This window comes from Mytilus californianus, unplaced genomic scaffold, assembly GCF_021869535.1.
Source record: "Mytilus californianus isolate M0D057914Y unplaced genomic scaffold, xbMytCali1.0.p SCAF_5, whole genome shotgun sequence".
Classification (NCBI taxonomy): domain Eukaryota; kingdom Metazoa; phylum Mollusca; class Bivalvia; order Mytilida; family Mytilidae; genus Mytilus; species Mytilus californianus.
The window spans coordinates 41,489,862-41,515,210 of record NW_026262701.1 but is presented as its reverse complement, the minus strand read 5'-3'; the positions used below and the strand labels follow the sequence as shown (position 1 = coordinate 41,515,210).

Genomic DNA, 25,349 nt, shown 5'->3' with positions numbered 1-25,349 from the left:
TCATTATTTTTCTATATTGTGTTTTGTAGACTGTTGTTTATCTTTTTGGTACTCAGTTTGTCTTCAGTTTATATATAAATATATAAGGAATAAATTATTTAGTTAAAATAAAATGCAATTAAAAAACCAAAAATAAGGTTGAAATGGAATTGGTTTATTCTTGAAAACACATTTTCATTGTTTAGAAACAAAATATAATAAAACATACATAAACATGCATAAACATACAATAAAATGAATAGAAAATAACAACGTGTTCGTGCTAAGTATAAAGCTTTGCTAATTCCAAATATCTGTAAATAGGAAGAAGGTATCTAACAATTTTGGAAAGCGCTCACACCTATTAAGTCATCACTATCAAACTCATGAGTATCTATGAAGACATTCTATTTAGTAATACTAAAAACAATGTGAAGAAAATCGACATATTGAAGAACATTTGGCAAACAGGCAGTAAATTTATATACACCCGAAAAATTACTCAAGTTACAACTCATCACGGTCAAGCTGCTGTATAAACATAGTCATCCTGTGCAGTTGTACCTGTTGTTGAGAAAAGGGCTCACACGGAACAACTCATCACTGCTGATCGAATATGATGCCCGATGTACTTCTTTTCAGTAGTCCTAAATATATGTGTGTAAAAAAAATCCGAGTGGGTATATTTATGAGGATGGGGAATATTTCAGAGAAACAGTTATCAATTATTCTAACGAAACAAAAAGATGTTAGCATACGAAAGTTAACTTTCCCACAGCATTTAACATAATATAAAAATATGGAAAATGACGTATAATTAAAATCACATTTGTCATAAACTATTGGAGTGTCAAGGAATAGATTACATTTTGCTGTAAGAAGGCAACAACTATATAAATCACGTACATTATGTTTTTTGCTTTTAAAAAATGCTATCCAATTCTTAGAATATATATAACTCTTGTTAAATGTGAAAGCGATTACATCGTATCTTTTCAAAAGAAAATAATAGAAAGGCCTATTGCAGGAAAGAACACTTGTAAAACATGCATTTGGCTTCTTCTTTCAGGCATAAATTAAAATTTAGTTTACACATGAATGTACACTGCATTTTATTGAAGAAATGGTCAAAGAAAAATATAAATAAACCTTTTTCAATTGCTATTCGTACTAAAGATTTGAAGGAACAGTATTTGTTTATTCGAAATACAAATTTGGTTATAAAAAAATGTGTAGTACATGAACGATCTTTTTGTGTTTCTTATATTTATTGTAGTAAGTATACAACATTCGTATGTTTTATGTGAGGACAAGAGTACGCAGATAAGTGTACAGCAAGAAGACAAATGCTTTCAAATTAACAGTTACGATAGTGCTGAAGGGATGGATCCAGAGGAATTAGAGAGCAAACGTTGTATGTTTATTTTGATAAGTTACATTATATGTTCGTTTAGATCTAGAGGATCGAGCTTTACTTAACACATAGGAGTTGGACTTTTCCAATCTTTCAACACTATGCCTTGAAAATATACTCAAAATGGTCAAAACGGGCTACAATGGATTTAAGTGAAGATACATAGACTACTGCTATTCTAAAATTAGTCCCTTTTGAAAAATGCAGGCTAGTCACATCACTAGAATCATTAGTTTTTTAAGATTAATTCTAGTATACTTCTGTTACTTAAAAACCTTTTACTAGTTTTGATAAGCTAAATAATCATTTTTCTTTCGACCATAAAATTTCTTCTAGTTAGCAAGAATTCAAAGATCTATGAAAGTGGATATTGTGACACTCTTTTACAAACCTCATTTATTGTGTATAAAAGATATTTTAAACAAAACAGGTATAATCAACCTGCTACTCAGGAGTTGTTGTTGGCTGGCATGTTTGATTTTCGTTAATTGTTTTACACTGATATCAGGCCTTTGGTTTTTTGTCTTAATTATACCCCCGCTTTAAAAAAGTGGGGGTATACTGTTTTACCTCTGTCTGTCCGTCCATCCATCAGTCCGTCAGTCCGTCCATCCTTCCCATGAAATTCTTTCGTCACATCTGTCTCAGGAACTACAATACAAGGATTTCGGAAATTTGGTTTCAGGGTTTATAAAAGACAGCTATACCGTGTGATGGGTTTTCAGATTGATCACTCAACAACTTCCTGTTTACCGAACACTTACATCATTTTACACAACACATCCAAGTTAAAAATTATCGTCACATTTTTCTCAGGAACTACATTACAAGGATTTCTGAAATTTGGTTTCAGGGTTTATATAAGTCAGCTATACCTTGTGATGCGTTTTCAGATTCATCACTCAACAACTTCCTGTTTACCGAACACTTACGTCATTTTACACAACACATCCAAGTTAAAAATTATCGTCACATTTTTCTCAGGAACTACACTACAAGGATTTTTGAAATTTGGTTTCAGGGTTTATATAAGTCAGCTATACCGTGTGATGCGTTTTCAGTTTCATCACTCAACAACTTCCTGTTTACCGTCAAGTATTTGGGCTGTGGGTGTCATCAGTGAGCAGTAGCTCGCAGTTTCACTTGTTGTTTTTAATTTTGTCATTTTTCGGATTCGGTACAATAAGACTTTTCAGTGAAAAATTGGTTTGTTTCAATAGTAAAACAAATGAGCATTGCATTGAAAACTCTTTGGACCACTTCTTCGTCGTAGTTATTATTGTAAGTTGAAACTGATATCAAAAATATCAAATTAAAGAATATGCGAATGTTTTGTCCTTTTAACATTGCTTTGAGATAAATTGAACATGTATATGTTTGTCATCATCAATAATCTAAAATGTATTGGCCTAATGTATCAATACACAGAAAAACTATAAGCACAGCTTCTTCCTTCGATATTTACATGGACTTTGACAACAGTGGTGATCTATATAATTAGCATTGTGAAATAGTTATTCTGTATGATTTGATCGATTTTCCTCAACATTATTATACGACTTTCAATTGCATAAGAAGTAAAATTTCTTGCTAGGACTTTTAGCTGGTACTCAAATCGATTCAGAGAGGAAAGGCGATGTTAAAAGTGTTACGAAAATAAAGTGATCGCAATCCTTCGAACAAATTTTGATCTGGGTTCTGATCATGTTTAGCTGTAAGTGGTAGATGGATCAGTATCCCATTTTTATCACATTGTTATACGTACATTTTTGTCTGATTTGTGTTTTAATGGTTTCATATTGTCCACTCAGTGCACAAAAGCTCATTTTGTTTCATAAATTAATATTCTATGTTCTTTCTCGTCTATAATGTTATTTTAATCTTGATCTTTTTTGTCCCTTTATTACAGTTGTCAAGGCTGAAGATAGCGCTTCTTATCGCAGATTATTTAAGGTAAGGTATAGTGATCATGCTTTAAAGCCACTACATCAGACGCATCAGTGGCCCTTGAATCACAACAGTTGGAAGGTCAAATCAGATACGAAGTTAAACGGCATAAAAAACCAAAATCCCCCCCCCCCCCCCCCAAAAAAAATATACGGCTAAGCCAATCTATATCTAGTGGTAGAACAAACTTGGTGTTTTAAATAGTTCAACGTTCAATAACAAGTAAATTTACAGAAAAAGAACGTATCAACAATATTATATGTCGGAAGACAGCAGTTCTGTAAATATCTATTAACATATTCAATATTTCGTATGTACACTCAGGGTGCGTTTAAACTGAAGTATTAGAGAAAATATTTCGAGAGTTTTTAAAGTCATATGATACTTTGAATTAAACAAAAGCTGAATATGTTTTATATACTTGAATGTCTAAGTTTGACTATAAAACAAGTGTACAGGGCCTGGTAAAAGAATATTTGTAGATACAACCCGATGAGGAAAACGCTCGAAAAGCCAAAAGGCGTGGTAATAGATGTCCGTAAAGCTGATGGAATTCATTATAACACAAATTTACCAAGTTTAAGTCAAAGGATTCTTAAAAGTTCGAATTCACAAGAAAACAGTACACATACATTAAATGAATCATTTAATGATGTGAATCTTAACGTGCATTTCAATGATTTTTAATAACCGAAACTTCCGTGAACATAAATCGTACTACAATCTGCCCATACGTTTTCAACAACTATTTCACTTTATTTCATTCCATCTTATTTTTAGTCATTATTTAGATTGTTAAGGGTTTTCTGGATGAAAAAACATTTATCACAATTATAATAAATTTTAATTTTGTATGATATATTACAGAGAAGTATAATAAATATATTTCATTTGAATTTCTCTTGAATAGAAACGCCCTAAGTTGCTGTCATTGTTATTGTTCTGCTTGTTGATGTCAACACATGGGGATGTTCCTCACGCGGACCAGTTAAAAGATAAATTTTTCGTCTGTTGTCCGTTATTTTTTGGCAGCATGTTTGTTCTTGTTATAGCACACACCAGTAAAGGTCGGTTCGTTATAACGCGATTGCTGGTCGGCTACAGGCGTATGTTTTGTAAGACGTTTTACTGTTAAGGAGCAATTTCATTGGTTGTGTACGGCGTACATGGTTATTCAACAGATGGCCTCGAAGCCAGCAGAATCCAAGTTTACAACTGCATAACCGCACAGTAATGTTTTTATCGTTACTAACATTGATTTTGTTGTAATAGAACAAAACTTAATATATATTGCAGATATTTATATTAAAATAAAACTTTATAACTATTTTGCGTCCGAGGCGCTTTTACGGGTTTACCTTCATCGTTTTCATTTGTTTGTTCTTATGTTTGTGATGTACCACGTATGTCCTAGTTTTTATGAGAAATGAATAATGATAAATATTTATGTTGTCTGTTGAATCATACACATCATTTCTTTCCACAAAGTTGAAAAGATCGTAAAAGACATTACGACAAAACTTTTTTTCACTAAACAGAGATGTGAATAAATGATATTTCATACAGTTGAAATTTTATACACGAGTAAGATTCATACTATGTTTTAATAGAACTGGAGTTAGTTAAATATTTTCCCACATTGATCATACAGCTAATACATATCGACATATCTTTCAAAGGATATAATTTTACTCTGTGTTCAAAGGTTTTTTTTACTACACTTGAACACTTTAATCTCTTTCTGAGAACTAAGAACCTACACCCACAGTCTTAAGTACGTACGTTCATTGTGATATCCAGACATAAATGTGAATATGCATGATGGCCTACTTTACTAGATTTGTTATCCAAGGGATACTATAATTCTCGAAATATTTATTTATGTTTTATTTCATATTTGTATTGACAATTTACATTATTCTCCCTGGCGAATGTACTCACATGATGCTGTAATTAGACGACATTTATCATGTTTATATTGAGCTTCAATTTATCATTTTACAATGTTGCAATGCCCTCCCTCCTTATTTTTTCGCGTTTTTAGAAATAGCATGTTAAAAATGGTTAGTGGCAAGTTTGATACGAAGTTGATTAAGATTGACAAGTGCAATATCATAGTAGATGTGCGAGTCTGATGATTTTAAAATAATTTGGATATTGTTTTGGAAAAGTGATAGCATTTAATTCTAAGTGCACAGCACGGACACACTTTCAGACGATATTTGCAACTAAACATACTAATCTTCTGTAAGACTACCAATCATCATAAAAGAAAAAAGGTACAATCAAACACTGTTTAATTTTCATGCAATACTAGCTTTGCAAAGAACACAATTTCAACATGTACACTTGTTATCCTTCCTTCTGGAATCGTTCAAACAATTTAGGTTCTTCAAAGACTTTGTAAAGATTATTAATAAGATTATCAAATACATGCAAAGATTAATTGGATATCAAAATGATATGGTTTATAATTTTTTTTAGCATGAAATATTTTCTTCAAATCTTGATTCGACATCACCTATTGCCGACAGTTATTCATATTCAAGCAACAATGTTGAAGAGTCAGGTAAACTATTCAATTGCAGTTGTTATGTTAAAACTCTGTATGCACTTGTGGTCGTCAAAATAACGCATACACAGGATGGTCAGATACGTATTAAAAAAAAAAGACCTTTCCTATCAGTGTATTTATAAAGCATTGGATTTCTCATATTTACTTTGTCTGCGAACTAATGCGAGCTGTATAAAATTCATACATATCAAAGATGAAAGAGGTGCGCGTCACTTGTTTGATGAATCAAGCCCTTATTTTATCCTAAAACAAAATTTATTGTAAATAGAATGTCTTCTTAGCGTTACAAGATGAAGGATGGTTTGTCTTTTACAGTTTGGATACGGAATAAAATGACGGGGAATGAAAATCCTGAGACAAAAAAAATAAACTAGAAATTTGTTGGATTTTGTTTATGTCATCGAGAAAAAAAAAGTCGACGTTTATTGGCTCATTTCACTGAAAACACTGGTCAATGATATATAACGATATTGAATAAAACCAGATGATGATTTTACGTCAATGAGACAGCAACCAAATTACAAAAATAGATGTAGAGTGTAAAGTTAGAAGTTACGTCACCATTCTGACGAATTATCTTGCTTTACACCAGACACATGTATATTCTCTTTGAAAATAATGTCTGTTCATTGATTTAAGCAATGATCTTTGCACAGAAATGTAACCTGATAATACACATTTGACACTTCGCTCGAAACTGAAAGCAGTAGGGCCAGTATTGACTGTATTATATTTTTCATCACAGGGTAAAAATCGCAAAATTGTTAACTTGAAATTGAATATAAAAGAGGCTGCAAAGTATACATTAAACACTCGTCATATGCATCATTATATTATATTATTTCCGTAAAATCACAATGGTAGGCAACGCTACATTTATATCAGATTGGTCTTAAAGACAATTTTGCCTTTATTGCATGTAAAAAAAAATACATCGAAGGATAACCCTTATCCGAATGATTTTGATTTGAAAGGAAATACATATACAAAATGAAACGATCCTGGCAATACATACCTTTACTTCTGATATAATTTGATTTTCGATGAATATTCTACATGAATTAAACACTGCTTTAGAAAATTAAAATTTGCCAAAACTTATCAATTTTGCAGATTTAAGCAATTTAAGGCATTTTTAATATGCACAAATGCTTACAGAATTAGTTATAATTTGTCATTACTCATTAACATCTTTGCGAAGTAAACATGCAAACCAAATGTAAATTAAGTGAATCTATACCACGAGTGCCATCGATAGTAGTATCATTGATAAATGATCTGTACAGGGTAATATTTTGATTCCTAACAAAAGAAGTTTCAAAGTGTTTAAATGAATCAGACGTTTATTGTCAATTAATAAAATTCACACAAAACGTACTGAATCTAAAAGCTAAGCGGTAGAAAATTATTAGAAAGGTGCTCATTAATTGATTGATAGAGTTCAAATTGTGAAAATTAGTCGAATGATGAACGATTTACTTGAGTGCCAAATCAAGAAAAGGTGCTTAACTTACTACTTTAAAGGATCGGCATAACTGCAGACTAAAAATGATTTTTTTGGCAAAGCCAATAACTTAATCCTGCTTTTTGCCAAGTCGTAACCATTTCCTACGGTGCAGGTTTTCATACAATTGAAAGAAAAAGACATGTTGATATTTTCATTCAAATCGCAACTCGGCAAAACATTTTACCTTCGTTTCTTTTTGATAGTCCTCAAACTCTTGATTTGGCATTTTATGAAGAGTTGAAGTGCTAATTCATTTTCATTTATAAAAAAATATTCTATTTAGTTGAAAATAAGTTATAATTTTATCATCTGCGCTCTTTCATCTGGATATTTTATGTCTTGTTAGGGTATGTTTATATTGAATCATCATAAATGCGTACTTAGCATCCATTACATATTCGTTTTTATTTCCTTGACCAAGATATGTTGTCTGAAGAATCAAACAAATGTTATTACAAAGGATTTATTGTAATTTTGATGTTGTTTTACACAATCCGGTATGAGGATGTTGCATGAGCATTTCTTTACATTGTATCTCATGGGGATGCCAGACATGTACGGTGCTCAAATATTGTTTTGTGTAAATTAAAAAAGGATTCAAACTATTCTAATGCTTAATAACACCACTCTCTGATGGATAAAACAGTGAAAGGTTACAACACTACTAGTACTACTACAACAACTACTACTACTACTACAAGACTACTTCTACTACAAGACTACTTCTACTACAACTACGTATACTACAACTACTACAACAACTACGTATACTACTATGACTCTTGCCTCTGCTGACGCTTTTACTACTACTCTGCTAATACTAAAACTACTACAACTACCATTATTACTACTACTTTTCTGCTACTACGACACAACTATTACTACAAGAGATTTGCAATAATTGTAAGACTCCGACGGGAATAGGAATATGAATAAGAATAAGGCAGATAAAATTACTGTGGTGATCTAAGAAACATAAAAGCTATTTTACTCTTTTATTCTTCAGTTAATTATAAACCGTTTTAACAAACAAACCACATTGTTGTTTAACTTGGCTTTAAGCTTCTAACGTTGATGCCACTAACGTGTTCCCCTCTCTTTTAAAATTTAAGTACTCCAAACAAATGTTTGCATCGTTATGAGTCTGTTCAAAAGCATCGGTGTGGCTGAATTGGACAAATGTTTTGCACAATGAAGTTATTAATATTTTGTAAAAAGTATAACAGCATGTCTTATGTATACATTACAAGTATATAAGACTAAAAAGAGCAATCAAAGAAGCACCATGAAACCAAAATTAAAGATTTTTTTTATATATGCATATATGCGAGTGTGGGTGGTCTTGATGTCATGTATTGGGGATGATGGTGGTCGTTTTGTGGATGGGATAGGGGGTCGGGTCTTCATTTTAATATCTTTTCATTATTTTTGGGTCAATTTCTTTCTACTCTTTTATTTGCTGCCAATTGTCCTCTATTCTTTACAGTTCATCACAGCTTTAATCTGTTTTCTATATTTTTGGGCCCATTTTTTTCTAGCCTTAACTTTTTGACCATTATTCCCTAATCTGTAAACCCCCCTTCATACCCTCATTCACGGTAAACCATTCATACCCTCATTTACGGTAACATATTCTTACCCTCATACATGGTATTTAAAACAAGAAAAATATACACATATTACAGTACTATAATAGAAAAAGAAAGGATATGGGGTATCCATCCATGACACAAAAGCTTTTATTGCTGTTCTTCATCTCAAATATAAGTAGGGTTTCTAAGATACAAAATCATTTTATTAATGATTTTATATAAGGCACAGACCATTCAAGTTTTGTGGAAGGTTTTGTTTCCATAAAAAAAAATAAGTGAAAAAAACACGACATTCAGTTTAAAATAAAATGCTGTATGCATTGTAAAAAATCGTTTGTTGTTTAATTAAGTCCAAAAAGACTGTTCTGAGAAAGGCACATTCCCCAGAAACCGTATACAATGTGAGTGTTTGGTAAAAAAGACGTATCTCATATCGATACTAACATTCTTGACACTAAACATCTATTTTTACATATTCTTTTAAGACCGATTTTAGTTGGTAATTTCTTTTCTGATCAGAAGATTTCACTTGTTAATCGATCTTGATCCTGTAATATTGTATTAGAAACCAATAAATATATTCGTATTAATTCCAAACAGCATGTACATGTACATATAGTTTACATAAATGCTTTTGGATAAAGACATTACACAAAGGTGTCAATATTTACACACCCATCGATAAGTTGTTATAAATCACACATGTTGAAGCTGGGGTCAATTAACGACCAGTTTAGGAAGTCAAATCAAGCCTGTGTCTTGATTTTCGATCTAGATAAGCAGATAAAGTAGCAATAAAACTATATGTATGAAAATTGTTTGGTGACCGCGACAGGGGGGGGGGGGCACGTGCCCCCTATGCCCCCCAGGTAAATCCGCCACTGACAAAAGTGTGCGATATCATTGACAATTATTCAAATGAAAATATTTATCCCATTTCGAGACATAAACTTAGCATTGTTATACTTATTAGCGCTAACATTGTCACCCTTATTTCGAGATCACGGCTAAAGGTTAACACTATGATATGTAGTCTTTTTCTTTGGAGCCCAACAGTAAATATTTACTTCTACTAATTCTACTTCTACTTTTAATACTACTAAATGTTTTGTTGTTTATATTTTATTCTTTATTTTATCGTATTCAGGATTAGTTAGTGAGTTCCTGAAATAAATCTCAACATTACTTACATGTAACAATATCTTTATACTAAATGTAGCTTCCTCACCTGTTTTTTTAGAATTCGTAAGCAACCGTGCCACGAGTAAACCTTGTTGAAGCAGACGTCTTCTTCTACACAATTTCTTGTTTACAACATTGTGAGATTCTATGATCATAACATTGCATTTAATGCCCCCAAATTACTTGGTTTGGAATGTTTATCCATGCTTTACAGGAATTTTCTCCGTTTTGGTTGTGTAAACCTCATTATCACTTATTGGGCTACGTCGTTATTTGATATCTTACACTTTTTATATATGAAAATTTATTTATCACATTGTTTAGTTGCTTTTTCCTTTATCTATATTCAGTTTTTAACCGCATTTTGGGATTGGTTATGAACAAAAATGTTAGCTCCTGATTTTATTATTTCTCATTAAACTTGATCGGTGATTTAATCTTACTACATTTGTATGTCAGGCATTCTAAGTCATTGAAAATAACTTAAAACCTCCCTGCTGTGCCCTTCAAGAATATGCTATTTCGCGACATACAGAAAATTGATAAATGGACAGTGAACAAAAATTGGCAACCCGTTAACCTTACTAAGTATAATCAGTCTATCAACATAATGAAATTTGACCAAGCGGAACGCAAAAACGCCATCTAGTGCCACTTTGGAGACATCGGAGAAGTTGTGGATCATCCTATATATATATAGCTACTGAGCACTGAGATAAAACAAACCAGAACAAAACAATAAACTAAGCGTACACGTGACCTATTAAAAAAAGGTCAAGGAGCATACATGTACAAGCAGAACTGTGACAAGTTCTGTCAAAAGATAAAACCCCAAAACTTTGTAGAACTCCAGTTACAAGGGGTAGAGACGCTCCAGAAACTTTTAACAGGACAGGAAAGTATAATACATTACTACATAACGTTTCATAGTTTCGTAGATGAGTATCAAGGTTTTCGGAAGAGAACCAGAACGCTGGACAGTCTAAAGGACATTGACACAAGAAAGTCCTAATCAAAGAGCAGTCTGACCAAAGCAAAACTATTTATTAAAATGCCTTACTCTGACAAACGATTAGTCTTCAAAAACAAAATCATCAAAGTCTAAAGCATTGAGCACGAAGTTAGTGTGCTAAATCATAAGCTGCTATAGCAAAATATTAATTCCCCGATAAACAAGCCCTGATCCTTAAACAAACAAGCTAAGATAGAGAAGTAACATTACCTTTATTACTAAACAGAGATTTAACATAGGCTTCCCGTATTCTGCATTTATTGGAAGAAGTGACGCATCCTTATCTTACAAGAACCTCAGGTGCAGTCCAGTAACAAATCGAGCTTAAGGCCGCATTGAACCTTCTTCACACAAAGAGAAGCGGCAGCGACATCAGACAACACCAGTATACGACGGCTGGGATAACAGAAAAGCAGCATCAGCGTATGCAAAAATTTGACAATCACCAATTTATACCGGAATCGAGCGACCTGCCTTAAACATAATCAAACTATAGATGTCCTTTATGTATAAAGAGATTTTTTAATAAAAATTAATGCGTTTTTGCCACCTGTTGACTTTAACACAATTTCGTAGAAGGTGTGGCAGCATTTATGGCTAGCGATTTGACTTCAAACCTAGACTTTGGAGCGGACATTAAACCTGTACAAAGTAGTCCGTGTCTGATGAGATAGCTACTGTATGGGAATCTTGAGAGATTATCTGATAGCGATTATAGCTGTACACATTCGAGTCAATGGAATTTCGTACCAACAAATATTTATCTTGCAAAATTAGTGACAGATCTGTTCACAGAAGCATATAACCGAGTGGGTACTAGGACCTAAACAATTTATTACATCAAAAACAGACATAAACTTATGACAATGAACATCTCTTCGTTCATCCAGATGACGACCGAGAAATCCGTGCTATATTGCAAAGATATATGCTGTACCTAAGCGTAAAGGTGTCGGTATTGATAGATTCCTTCAATTCCCTAACTGAACAGCACTTATGCGAGCGTTTGCCTTCTGGGCAATTTCTCCGGTATAGATGGGTGAAGAAAATCAGATTCAGTGACTTCTGTAGAGGTTTTTTAGAGCCGAAAGTTTTATTCATAAGTCAGTCCAATCAAATGTTTGAAGAGAAGAAATATATAAAATTCGACGATAGGAACCAATTCCGAAGCGAAGCCCAATATCTATATTATCTAGACGCAATCATATAAAACACAATTATTCGACCCTACCATGACAAAATCAAACAACAAAGGCCAACTTAACAGTTTGAGCGATTAGATTCACATGATTCAGAATCATTGGAGCGAAACGCCTGATTGATATCGAATATTATTTAGAAAAATGTGACATGTTCCAAACTCACAGGAAAGGAAAGGCAGAGTGCCAAAGCAAGTCTCGAATCGTAATCTCTGTTACTAACATTGTAATGGAAACGCTTATGCATAACGTTGGGCGATTCTGCTCAGTTACCCATATATATAGCTAGTGAAAAGAGCTGTTCACGTGGAACTGGTCGAGGAAATAATCACCAGCTTAACATCAATGTCATTTGAAGGTTTCAGACAGCAATCAACATCTTTAGAATCGAATCGATAAACTTTCCGGATGAATCTTTCAATAACTTTTGGTACAGTTACAGTACTACATGAATGTTTTATTCACTGCAATTGTTCTGAAAGGGTGGAGCCTGGGACAGAAAGATAGGTGTCGCCAGGATAAAAATTGGGCTTCATGCTCGTAAAAAACACCGGAAGGAGCCTAACGGATGACAATATCAACACTTTCATGTCGGAATTTTCAAAATTCAGCAATAATAAATTCCCGAGATCTGGTACAAGTATCAACATACTTCAGAAAACTTCAGCTATGTTGTTGATGCAGAAACCAACTTCATCTTGATCTCAGATCAGCTCGGAAAATCGGAAAAGATATCTATGTACCTGCCAGGATTGAATTCTTTTGAATAAAAAGCCTTCTTGTACACACTATCTGGCTTACTACAGTGAAAGTAACCATAATAAAATTGTATTTAATGCCTTCAAATTAAATCTATTGTGTTTTGGAATATTCACTGCTTTCAATTATAAGAATGCGCCATTATTCCATAGATGACGTTTCATTTATATTAACATTTATTAAATTTAAATTAGATTTCTTTATATGTTTCAGTTTTTCACTGCATATTTGGTTGGTTGTAGAATAAAAGCTAGCTTTTGATTGTATATGTTTCCATAAACCTATTCGCTTTTTTTTATTTACTGGGTCAAGCCAGTAAACTACAACTACTACGACTTCTCCTGCTATTATTGCGTGTCTACTTCTAATACTACTACAACTTCTACCAATACTTCTTCTACAACAACAACTACTATTACTACTACTTCTACTATACTACTACTATTATTATTGCTGCTACAACCTACAACTTCTGATACTAGAAATGCTACTATTACTACTACTATTGCTTGTTTTAATTATGCTTCTGCTACTACTACTACTTCTATTACTATTGCTACTACTACTTTTAGAACTATTTCTGCTACTACTTCTACTTAATATTATCACAATTATTGATGCTACTGATTCTTCTGCTTTTACTTCTTATTATGATAAAAAAATCTATTTCAGACCTAATAAAACCCGAATTCCACAACGATTATTCTGAATATTTTAATATTTCTTGTAGTTTTAGAGAAAATAGGTAGCATCCGTTCATCTTATGACAGTTGTAAATCTAGTCTAACAGGCAGTCTAGGTCTAGGTATGGATTTCTTATGAACTACTTAAGTTTAAATGAAAATTACACTTTATCCATTTCATGCCTCCGAAGAGTTTTTCTGGAGTCACCCTTTTCAGGAACGCTCGACCATGAGACATGATTATGCCTGACACAACAACACACAAATACAAGAAAACACTGTGGTGGTCAGCAATAAAAGAAGTCTCTTAATTTTCGATTCTAGATAAGTTTGAAATAATAACAGGACCTACAATTGTTCAGACATGCTCTTGAAAGGACAAGAATCTACGTTATAACTTAACGATGACGACAAAGTTTAAAAACACAGATATAAATAAATAATTGTATTCAAGGTCTTTAATAGTATATAAAGACAATAAACAAACCACTATCGGCTTAGAAGTAAATGTTAAAACATTGACCGTTTTGGAACAAAATTCATCAATAACACCAAACAAAAAAGTTTAAGTAATATCTTCTATAACATATTATGATCGAGAACCGTTTTAAGGAAACATTGTAAATAAATGCACTGCTATGCGAGCACACGTACCAAGTTCTTCAAATTCGATAAATGGATCTAAGATTTCATTTAAAATGATTGATTAAACATATACTGATTGATGAAACTACTTTTACAAGTGCATTTGGCCATGCGAGGACTTTACTACCACTAATTTTAATGGACAGTTATAATGTGTATTATACACATATGGCAAAATTTGGCGTACTTTGCTAATTTGCATAGCGGCCATATTGCCTTATTATGACGACAGCCATTACAATAGGATTATATATGCCCCATAAATAAAATGCACATATGCCAATTCCCAAGTCGAATCAACAATTTGTCCGCATTTAGGTGAATTGTACATGTTGTTTGCTTTCTATTCGAGTACAAATGAACATTGTCTACTTTCACAACTTTCGGCCTTTTGAGTTTGAAAACCGAAAGCGTAACCGTAGTATTATTGCTATCTAAAATGACGTTTTTTCGTGAAAAAGCAAGATTCAAAATAGAAACAAAGATACAAGAAGGCATTGTTCATGATTTGTCCGCATATAGGGAAACACCTTGCAGGTTGAATTTTCAGGTTAAATAACTTTTATCTCACCTGCTTTCTTAAGTTTTCGGCCAAATTCTTTTAAAAACATGATGATTCCATCCTTCCAATTCCGTAAATAGTAAAATTTTAATCATTTGTTCTTCAAATTACACAAAATTATTTCTTTGTAAATATCCGCCAGAGGAAGTTTTTAAAGACACGTTAGTTTTAGATCCAAAACGGAAAAAGACTGATATATCCGCAAATTTGATATGATTTATATTTTCAATCTACAACTAAGGGAAGTAACTTAACCAAAAGGGCCAAAGTCACGTGGTGCAAATCATATGAATAAAGTACCTAGGATTTTGCAATATGACAAGTTTTGTTTTTGTCCTAGCCAATCATCCAACATGGATGCCATCGCGAGAAATAGAAAATAATACTGATACAGCGGAATACCAATTAAAAAGCATACTTGTATTATCTTTACAAAAATTACTCGACTAACGAATGAAATCATGTATATATCCTAGTTGGCCGAGTGGTACACAGTGCCGAATGTTGCAACTATGTCACAGGAGCATGGGTTCCAATCCCATTGAGGGAAAATTAAAAATTTACAACCGCAAATATGCATATCATACATTGTTTGGCTTTTGTTCAGACGAAGCAATTATATCGAAAAAATGAATGCATCTTATAAAGGCAACAGTAGTATACCGGTGTTCAAAAGTCATAAATCGATTGAGAGAAAACAAATCCGGGTTACAAACTTACACCGAGGGAAACACATAAACTATAAGAGGAAAACAAAGAAACACTGGGAACACTGAAGTGCAACCAAAACAAACGCCAACATACATAGAAACGAACTATTTGATAACAACTGCCATATTCTTGACTTGGTACAGGACATTTTAAGACAAAATGGTGGGTTGAACCTGGTTTTATGGCTAGCCAAACCTCCCGCTTATATGACAAGGTTAACAAATATCGCTTAAATGACAACACTACGTGACAGAAATACAGCACAAACATACGCAAGAACACTCATCACAGAGAAACGCACAAACAAATAATATAATAGTCGACACATCATGCAAACTGCAGAACAACAACGAACATCTTCCATCAACATAAAAAACGACAGACACCACAGGATATCACAAACAGTGACGCACTTACGTAACGAACATGCAATCTCGAACTTTATACAATTATTTTCACAATACCAGTCCAAACAATTTTCATGACAATGATGGTATTGAAAGGCTATTTTATAATTATTTGGAATACAAACGATAAGACATAACACATTATCCAACCGAAACCATAAAAGAAACAATAAAAAAAAAAAATACATGAATGTTTGATGTACAAAATACCGAGACACGTCGTAAAGCAATGCATATTCACACTCGGTATAACAGTCATATTCGGGAATATGTCACGTTCAGTACTTAGCAGACAGACGACATAGATGTTAAACCGCAACTTTAGACGTGGTAAAAATGTCATTAGTTAGTTTAGACACAGACACATCGTATAGATCAACGAGATGGGAAGATTGCAAGAATCGTTAAGTAGGAAACGCAGTTAATATGTTCCAAACAAAATATTTGATATTTAACAAATGAATTCAACTAGTGTGCACAGATAAGTTTCTAAAAATCTTCTCATAAGATTTGATTAATCTTGCACACACACATTCACTTAGTTTATTGCTAAAAATAGACGAAGGGGGCATTTAAAACATAAATGAAACTGACAAAAACATTGAAATAAAGAAAAACAACGAAAAGACAAACAATTCCACTAAACACAACATAGAAACTAAAATCTGAACAAACGATTCAAACCAAGGACCCACAGTGATCTCATTAGCTACAAATAGGTTAGCATATTCTGCTCCAAATTCGACACCCGTCGTTATACTCCTACAAAACATGTTGGTATTGTTATATCAAGTTAGTACACTTCATGTAGTGTTTTTAGACCAATTTTCGTATATGCTCCGGAAATGCGGGAAATGTTATTCAAACAAATTTTGAAACCTTACAAATTGACAAAAAAGATACGGTAGATACCAAGGGGAAATTCAAACTCATAAATCAAACTCTTCTAAAACATTTCTGATATAAACCTATGATATAAATTTCATAAAAATATGGCGAGAAATGTAAGTGTGATAGTGCTAACAATGCTATGTTTAATATGAAATACATTTAAAAAACTATTGTATTTATAGTGGCACTTTACAACGTACTATACAGAAATATAAGTTAAACATTAAAAGCGACACCACAAATTCATAAAAATATAAACAATATATCAATAGGGGCTTCATAATTAAATATCAACCCCATAGAAGGGTTGACTAACAATGCATGAGCATGGTTATGACTGGAAAAAGAGTAAATAGTCGAACTAAATGCAAAAGCAATGTAAAATCTTGTAACATGAACAGAAAAATTTAGTACTTCTGGTTTTCTTAAGAAATGTTGACCAAATCATTGTCAAATGTATTTTACTTTTCCTTTTTTTATTATTATCTGAAACCTTATTATGCGACAACAAAATAAAGATGTTTGCTTTCTAAATGATTTAATTTTCACTTCCTTGTTACCCAACACGCCCATGTATATATGTTAGCCAGGGACGTTCATTGTTTGATATATCAAAGTACAGCTCTTAGGTTGCATTTTGGTCGATGCATATTTCCATATTAAAGATAACAACGCATGCTAGGAGGGAAAATTAGCTTTCTTACATGAAAATGGTCAATCAAATGTTCACATATGAAACAATTTTGACCGTCCACTCCTAAACCTGGTAAAAGGGAACTATAGGCAAACAGGTTGATCATTATAATCAGCGTGATATCATAATATTCAGTGTGATATCATAATGTAAAACACTGAAACGAGATGTTAAGAATATTAAGTGCAACCTTATTCTAGTTTTTTACAAATCTATTAGACTCCTCATAGGAGTAATTTCCCTTGAAGGCCTTTTTTTCACAAATTTCCTTCCTTCCTTTCTTTTCAATTATCTTAATAAAAAGAGTTATTTTAAAGAGTTATTGCCTAAGCTTGAATCACGCGTTTTGCTAAAACATTGAGTTGTTTTTTCTATTCGTTAAAAGATATAATAGAAAACTGTAAACAGCAAAATATATCGTCAAGAAAATATATACAAATATTGATCAACATGACTAAAAACTGCCAATCGATTCTTTAAAAACTCATCAAAGATACCAAGCGTACAATGTATAAATTGGTATATTTTCGCCAGACGCGCATTTCGTCTACATAAAACGCATCAGTGGTGTTTGAATCAACACATTAGGGAGGTCAAAGTTGAACAGCATTGAAACAATAACTTTAAAGGAGTTGTATTCTATAAATGACAATATTTAATAAATTTTTACTTTTTTTTGGCAATTATTTTGAAAACTATAAATAACAGAGAGAACTATAAACAGTATATACGATTAGTAACTTAAAATTTAGAAATAAGTCAATATGACCGATAAACTGCCGAAAGAAGTTATTGCTTTAATTACAACATGAACAAGTTTTGCCATTTTTTGCGGTTTTTGAAGAAAACTATAACACAGAGAGATTTTTAACAGCATAAGTCATCAACATGTTAAGGTCTACAACTAAATCAATATGACCAAAATTGCCAATGAACTCCTGAAAGAACGTATTACCCTTGCATTGATTATTTTTAATTTAATGTGTTTTTTGTCTATTTTCTTGGAAATATTAATAGACAGAAAAAAAATATAACGGTGACAATGATTTGCAAGACAAGATCTACATATTGTCAAAATCATCTAAATTTTTAATTGACTTCTTTTCGGAGTTATAGCCCTAAAATAATATTTTACCACTGCTATTATTTTCGAAATTATATTATAGAGAGAAAATATGTAAACAGAATAATTATATTCTAGAAAGTAATGATTTACAAATAAAATAAATAAAGGAATCTGTCATTCAAACCTTATCTTGCTATTTATTGACAATGTTTCCCAACTTCATGCGCTTTTGGCAATTATCTACCTTACTATGATAAATAGAGGAAAACTATAAGCAGCAAAAATTATCAGAACGATAAGATCTACAAATAAACATGACTAATTACAAAATCGTCATTTGACTCCCTGTTGGAGTTATTACCATTCCGGAGCACCTGAGATCACCCCCTATTTTTGGTTGGGATCGTGTTGCTCAGTCTTTGGTTTCTATGTTGTTTTGTGTACTGTTGTTTGTCTTTTTCTTTTTTAGCAATGGCGTTGTCAGTTTTTTTCGACTCGTGAGTTTCATGTCCCTTTGGTATCCTTCGCCTCTCTTTGACTCCTTGTTGGAGTTATGACCCCAGTTTTTACCAATTTTTCTGAATTTTTTTATATTGTCTTGAAAATACAATACATAAGAGAGAAAAGAAAAAAAATGAAGAGATAAAGTCGATTGCATCAAGGGTTTAAATCAATATAAAAATGCCATAGAATTGCAAGGGGGGATTTAGAAATTTAGGAGCCTCTTTCTTTTACAATTAAGAAAGTGTTTTAGTCCATTTGTGACATGTGTCTTATGTAATAAGAATTTTGTAATGAAAACATTACATCATTGAAACACGTGCAAATCGAATCAACTGACAAATGTAGACTGCATAAGCGAGGTCAATGATTTTAAACAAAGAAAAGGAAAAGTCGTCCTTTAAGTTATATACTTTAATATGAAGATTACAATGCATAATTCTAATATCAAGGAGTGTATATATATATATTAGATTTTGTATGAATGAATTGAGCTTTAGGGAAATTTCTCTGGTAGCAATAATAAAGTATATCAGAGTTATTTCATATTTTTCAAGTTTCAACGGGTACATTGTGACTTCGAACCAGGTACGGTGTTATTTCTTTGATCTCGCTCACTTCATTTTTAATTATATTTCAGAACGATTACAAAAACCCGGTGGTTCTGCGTATATTCAAATGTTTGGTAATCCGAAGTTAACAAGAAAATGGGAAGAACCAGAATTCAAAAAGTCATTAGAAGGTAAATTAGACCACATCATTAAATAATGAAGTTTACAATTCGAATATCCAAATTCTTCAAATGTTTTCTGAAACTGTTGGAATGCAAGAACAAATTACAGATTCAATCTGGAATTTGCTTTAAATCTATACTATATGAGGCAAATAGGTTTTGGCAAGGTTAATCACTTCTAATCCATAGATAGGTGCATTCATAACTTATGCAAAAGATCGCTTTGATCAGGGATTTTGACTGCTTTCAAATTTATCTTAATATATTTATAGCAGAAAAAGAGGTTAAATGTCTCTGTGGTAGTTCATACCTATGTCAGCTTTTTATGACTTTTCCAGTGCTGTTGGTTTGTCTACTACAGACCAGACCTATGTACAGGTCTAAAGTTGACAACTTCTGAAGACGAGTCAGACCAGACATGTAGACAGGTGTGTTTTGGTTTTTGACAGAAATATCGTTTGCCTTTTAACAATGTAATAAATATCTTTTATTCAATTTTCTACAACATATACCATAATAGATTGATTGATTGAATCTTTGTGTATAGCAATGCTTTTAGCACTCTTGGCTATATCGTGGTGGCCAGTTTTCATTAGTGGAGAAAGCTTGAGTCTCAGTAGAGAACCACTGAACGTCGGCAGGAAAAACTAGCAATCATTGTCAATTTAAAGCGGATTCTAACGAACCTACAACGAGCGAAGTTCGAACTCGCAACCTCAATGTTGACAAGCTAGTGATCGCTGTTATAGATAACTTTTAGACTTTTCCGCCATCGAGGCATCCCATAATATATTCATAGTTGCATGCGGTATGTTAACACTGACATTTTATAGTTTCATAAATGAATGCAAAGCACAAGCAAAAATAAAAATAAGAAGATGTGGTATCATTGCCAATGAGACAACTCTCCACAAGCGACCAACTGACATATACATTATCAACTATAGGTCACATTACGGCCTTCAACCATGAGCACACCCAAACCGCATAGTCAGCTATAAAAGACCCTGAAATGACAAATGTAAAACAATTCAAACGAGAAAACTAACAAAATAATAAAAAAAAAAAAACCAAAACTTAATATAATATATAGCAACAAACGACAACTTCTGATTAACAGGCTCCTGACAGGGACATACAAAATGTGGCGTGGTTAAACTAGTTTGAAGGCGCCAACCCTCCCTTAACCTGTGACAGTGGTGTAACAGCACAACACAAGAACAACTATGCAAAACAATAAACGAATAACAAATATGAGAAACAACAAAAAACGACAGCCTCTCAATTACAGACTCTTGACTTGGGACAGGCATATATACAAAGTGGCGGGGTTAAACCACTAGTAGTTTAATTTGAAGGCGCCGCCCCTCCCCTATTCTGAGACAGTGGTGTAACAGTACGACATAAGAACAAACTACAAAAATGAGTTGAAAAAGGCTTACTGTGGATTCATTATTATTCAAGAGATACCAATTTTCGTGGATTTCGTGGGTACAATTGAACCACAAATTTAAATGTTCAACGAGTTACAAATTTTCTATAGGCTTGTATGCAGACTTTGGCAAAGCCACGAAATCAAATATTCACGAAACCTTAAGTTTTTCTTAATCCATGAAAATTAGTATCCACGAAAATATATGAATCCACAGTAACTCATCAGATCGATACAAAGCAGAAATACATCTAACAAAAAGTCCACTTACCCGTGAGCAGACCAGAGCAATACTTAAAAATATGTATGTTGTGGTGTTACACCACTATAACAGATTAAGAGGTGAATCAAACGAAAAGTCCCCAGTATTGTTTGGGATCGTTTTTTGTGAATTCGTCCTTTAATTATCATTCTCGTAATATTTGTATGTGCCGTAATGTCAATCTTATCGAATCTTTCACCTCAAAAATCAACGGAAACTTTAGACTAACGGTCAACGTGAATTCATAGCTTTTCCTAATTTCAACTCATTCTAGATTAAAACAAGTTCCACGTGGTGAAGTTGAAATCATCCCTTCAAAAATTTTACGGACGCCGTCACGAGTTGGTTGACCGTTAAGGAATATCTGTTTCACAGATGTTCCATGATCCCGTCCTCGTATCCTCGAATGTGACCTACCGAAATAGACTTATGATCGGGTGTGTACTTACACGATCAACACGATGGGTGCCATGTTTGGAGCACAATATTGGAGCACCTGATATCACCCCGGTTTTTGGTGGGGTTCGTATTGCTCAGTCTTAAGTTTTCTATGTTGTATTTTGTATAATGTTAGTCTTTTCATAGTTTTTCATTTTTGGCGATGGCATTGTCAGTGTGTATTCGACTTAAGGTATGAGTTTGCGTATCCTTTTGGTATCTTTTGCCTCTCTTTTCGTATTCTTATAACAGTAATTGTCAAAGGCCACCAACATTTCATGATCATGACTTGTTAAGTATGTGAAAATAGTAAAATAGTCATATATTTTGCATAGGTAAGTAGATATATATTCATTACAGGCAACCTTCTGTATACAAAAGGTAATAATTTCGTAATCGGGATGCCTAATTAATACGACGGGTTTGCATAGATGAAATTGGAGTTCTCTGCCTATTATAATTTTCCAATAGACATAACAATGATTTTTGTTCGCTTCAATTTTCTGGAATGTTCATTTTCTTTGTAATGATTTGTCTGCTGTGTTTGTCTATTTTTGTTATTCAATGTTTTTAAGAGAGTGATATGATACTTATTACTATTACTTTCTGTTTATTCATATCTTTCCTCCAAACATTTATTCAAAGTATCATTTGGGCCTTTGAAATAAAAAACAGTTTTCATAAAACTTTTTTAATAAAAAATATGGGCAATATCACATATGAAATAATTTACTGTCATTGAAAGCTTTCTGTATCTCTATTCATGTGGTCTAATTAGTATAACAACTATATCACTAGACTGTCAACACTGGAGTTGTTAGCTCGTGAGCACGTGGCAGGTGCGCTCGACTCCAATCTGAATCTACAAGGACTTTTAAGTTTCCTGCCAAAGGTCGATGGTTCTCTCCAGCAACTGCGGCTTCTTCCACCAATAAAAACTGACCGACACAAACTATCCAATTGTGCTGAAAGTGGCGTTATACAAAAATCAATAAATCACCCTATCCATGTATGAATACTCCGTTTACATTTCATATACACATGATTCCCACAATTACCTGAAAAATGGTACCAAGGAGATGATTAAATACAAAACACGGATTACTCATAACTTTACTGGCTATGCTAGTCAATTGCAAGTTACTGATAATGATAGTCTCATTGACCACCTTTTACTCGTGATGGGATGTATTTATATATAAATCATTTTATAAAACATTGTCGAACACTTATATAATCGAAATGATTTTTGTAATTACGTTCTTCAAACGTGGGAATAAATAAGTATCTATATCACTTCCTAAGGTTTATTGGACTTAAACTTTCCTCGTTACCATTTGAAACAGTATTTAATGTATTGTAATCAACTGATATGTAACTGTGTTGAAATTGTATATTCTTAAAATATATTACTTTGTTACGCACATCATGTACCATAGATTATGTCACTGAATATTTATGACTTTTTGTTGACATCAGTCTTCATTCAAGGATTATTATTGATTGTGTAGTGGTAAATACTGCATGAACACTTATCTTGACTTTATGGAAACAGGGCGAGTGAAGCAAACATGTGTACTTGCTCATGTTCTGCAGTCAGATAGATAGAATGCATAGGCTTATAATCATACCGAAAACGCACCAAAAATACTAAATGTGTTATTTCAATGTAGAAATTTAACGGTCTTGATGACTAAAAGAATATTTCCCTAAAGTCTAACTCCAAGTTGATCCGACTGTTTCGCTACCTTTGAAGACAATGCCAACCCTTCAAGATTATATGACTGCATAAATATATTTCTCGATCATAACAATGCGAAAGTCTAACAAAAGATAGTATTTCTCAGTTACAATTGTATGTTTTACGGGCGAATTTATCGTTGTGACAAGCTATGATCTTTAAGTCAACTTGGCTTTTCATTGCTCTTTTGATTAATATCATTTTTGTTTTGCTTTCCAACACCTTTTGTCAGTCTTCTTTTAATATTTGTAAATGACTTTTTACTCTTTGTCTATCGTAGACTTTTCTAAATTCTGACTCAAGATTCAAATTTCTCATCATATTTGTAGAAATAATAAGCCACGATACCCTACCTATGACAATAGATACAAAAGAGGTCAGATCGTCAAGGAAAGAACGGGAAAAGTTATTAAAAGGTAAATTGAATTCCATTTTGTGTAATCATGAATATTTATCTAACAACATGTTACTTTTCAATTTCACTATATACACCAACCCTATGGTCATATTGTAATCGGTAATGTGGATATTATTCAACAAAAACAACTTCAGAAATTTCAAATATATTGACCCCCGTCTAAAATCGATTGGAAGGCTTGATGAAGAAACATCTTTGACTCTGTTTCAGTTGAATGTAGTTACATGTAATGGTGCTAACTGAAAAAGGCGAATAAACACGCTTTTTAAAATTATTTAAGGAATGACTGTAATATTTTTTTTGTCTATGAAGAAATAACATCAAAAATGTGGTGCACACTGAATAACCCGCGTAGCGGGTTATTTAAAAGTGTGCACCACATTTATTAGGTTATTTCGAATAGACAGAAAAAAATATTACAGTCATTCCTTATAATTTAATTCTAAAAAGGCGTAAATCATGATAAAAACGTTGATGACGTTACGGTCACATGACAAAATTATGTCTATGAGCTGATAGACAAAACACTTTCAGCCAATCAGAAGACGTGTTACATCCAAAATTTAAATTATATAAAAATAACATGAATAAATTGGGAAAAATTGTTGACAAATGTATTACATACTATAAAGATAACTATGTAGCGACTGAATATCAAAAGATCCAAAAAGAAGATCTAAACTAAATGACTTTGAATATATACTTTAGTGCCAATTGATAAGGCAGTTAACACGATTGGTTGAAGTTGCTTGACATAAGTATTAGATCGACATCTTACGTACAGAACTGAAAAACTTGTTTTTACCAATTTATCAGAAAAGGATGTAATAGAAAACCACTTAGCTGAACCTTGGAATCTAAAACCGTTATGTGAAAATCACACTGTCCCTACTCACTTTACTGTAACGCATGTTGAACGACATCGACTACCAGTGAGGTTTCGCTTGGTCGGAATTTTAAACTAAATATGCTTTTAAAGGCTCTCTCTAGAGTTACCCG

General features: G+C 32.8%; 1 protein-coding gene across 2 annotated transcripts in view; it reads left to right on the top strand.

Annotated features, from left to right (window-relative positions):
* Positions 1-25,349, top strand: part of LOC127702199 (uncharacterized) — a 44,167-nt gene that overhangs the window by 14,048 nt on the left and 4,770 nt on the right. Inside the window, exons 6-11 of one of the 2 annotated variants that reach the window (XM_052206303.1) lie at positions 1,256-1,393; positions 3,303-3,346; positions 5,825-5,909; positions 13,897-13,971; positions 19,967-20,068; positions 24,262-24,348. In XM_052206303.1, coding sequence (XP_052062263.1) covers positions 1,256-1,393; positions 3,303-3,346; positions 5,825-5,909; positions 13,897-13,971; positions 19,967-20,068; positions 24,262-24,348 — 531 coding nt within the window. The remainder of the gene's footprint in view (positions 1-1,255; positions 1,394-3,302; positions 3,347-5,824; positions 5,910-13,896; positions 13,972-19,966; positions 20,069-24,261; positions 24,349-25,349) is intronic. The other variant, XM_052206304.1, reaches the window with a different exon arrangement.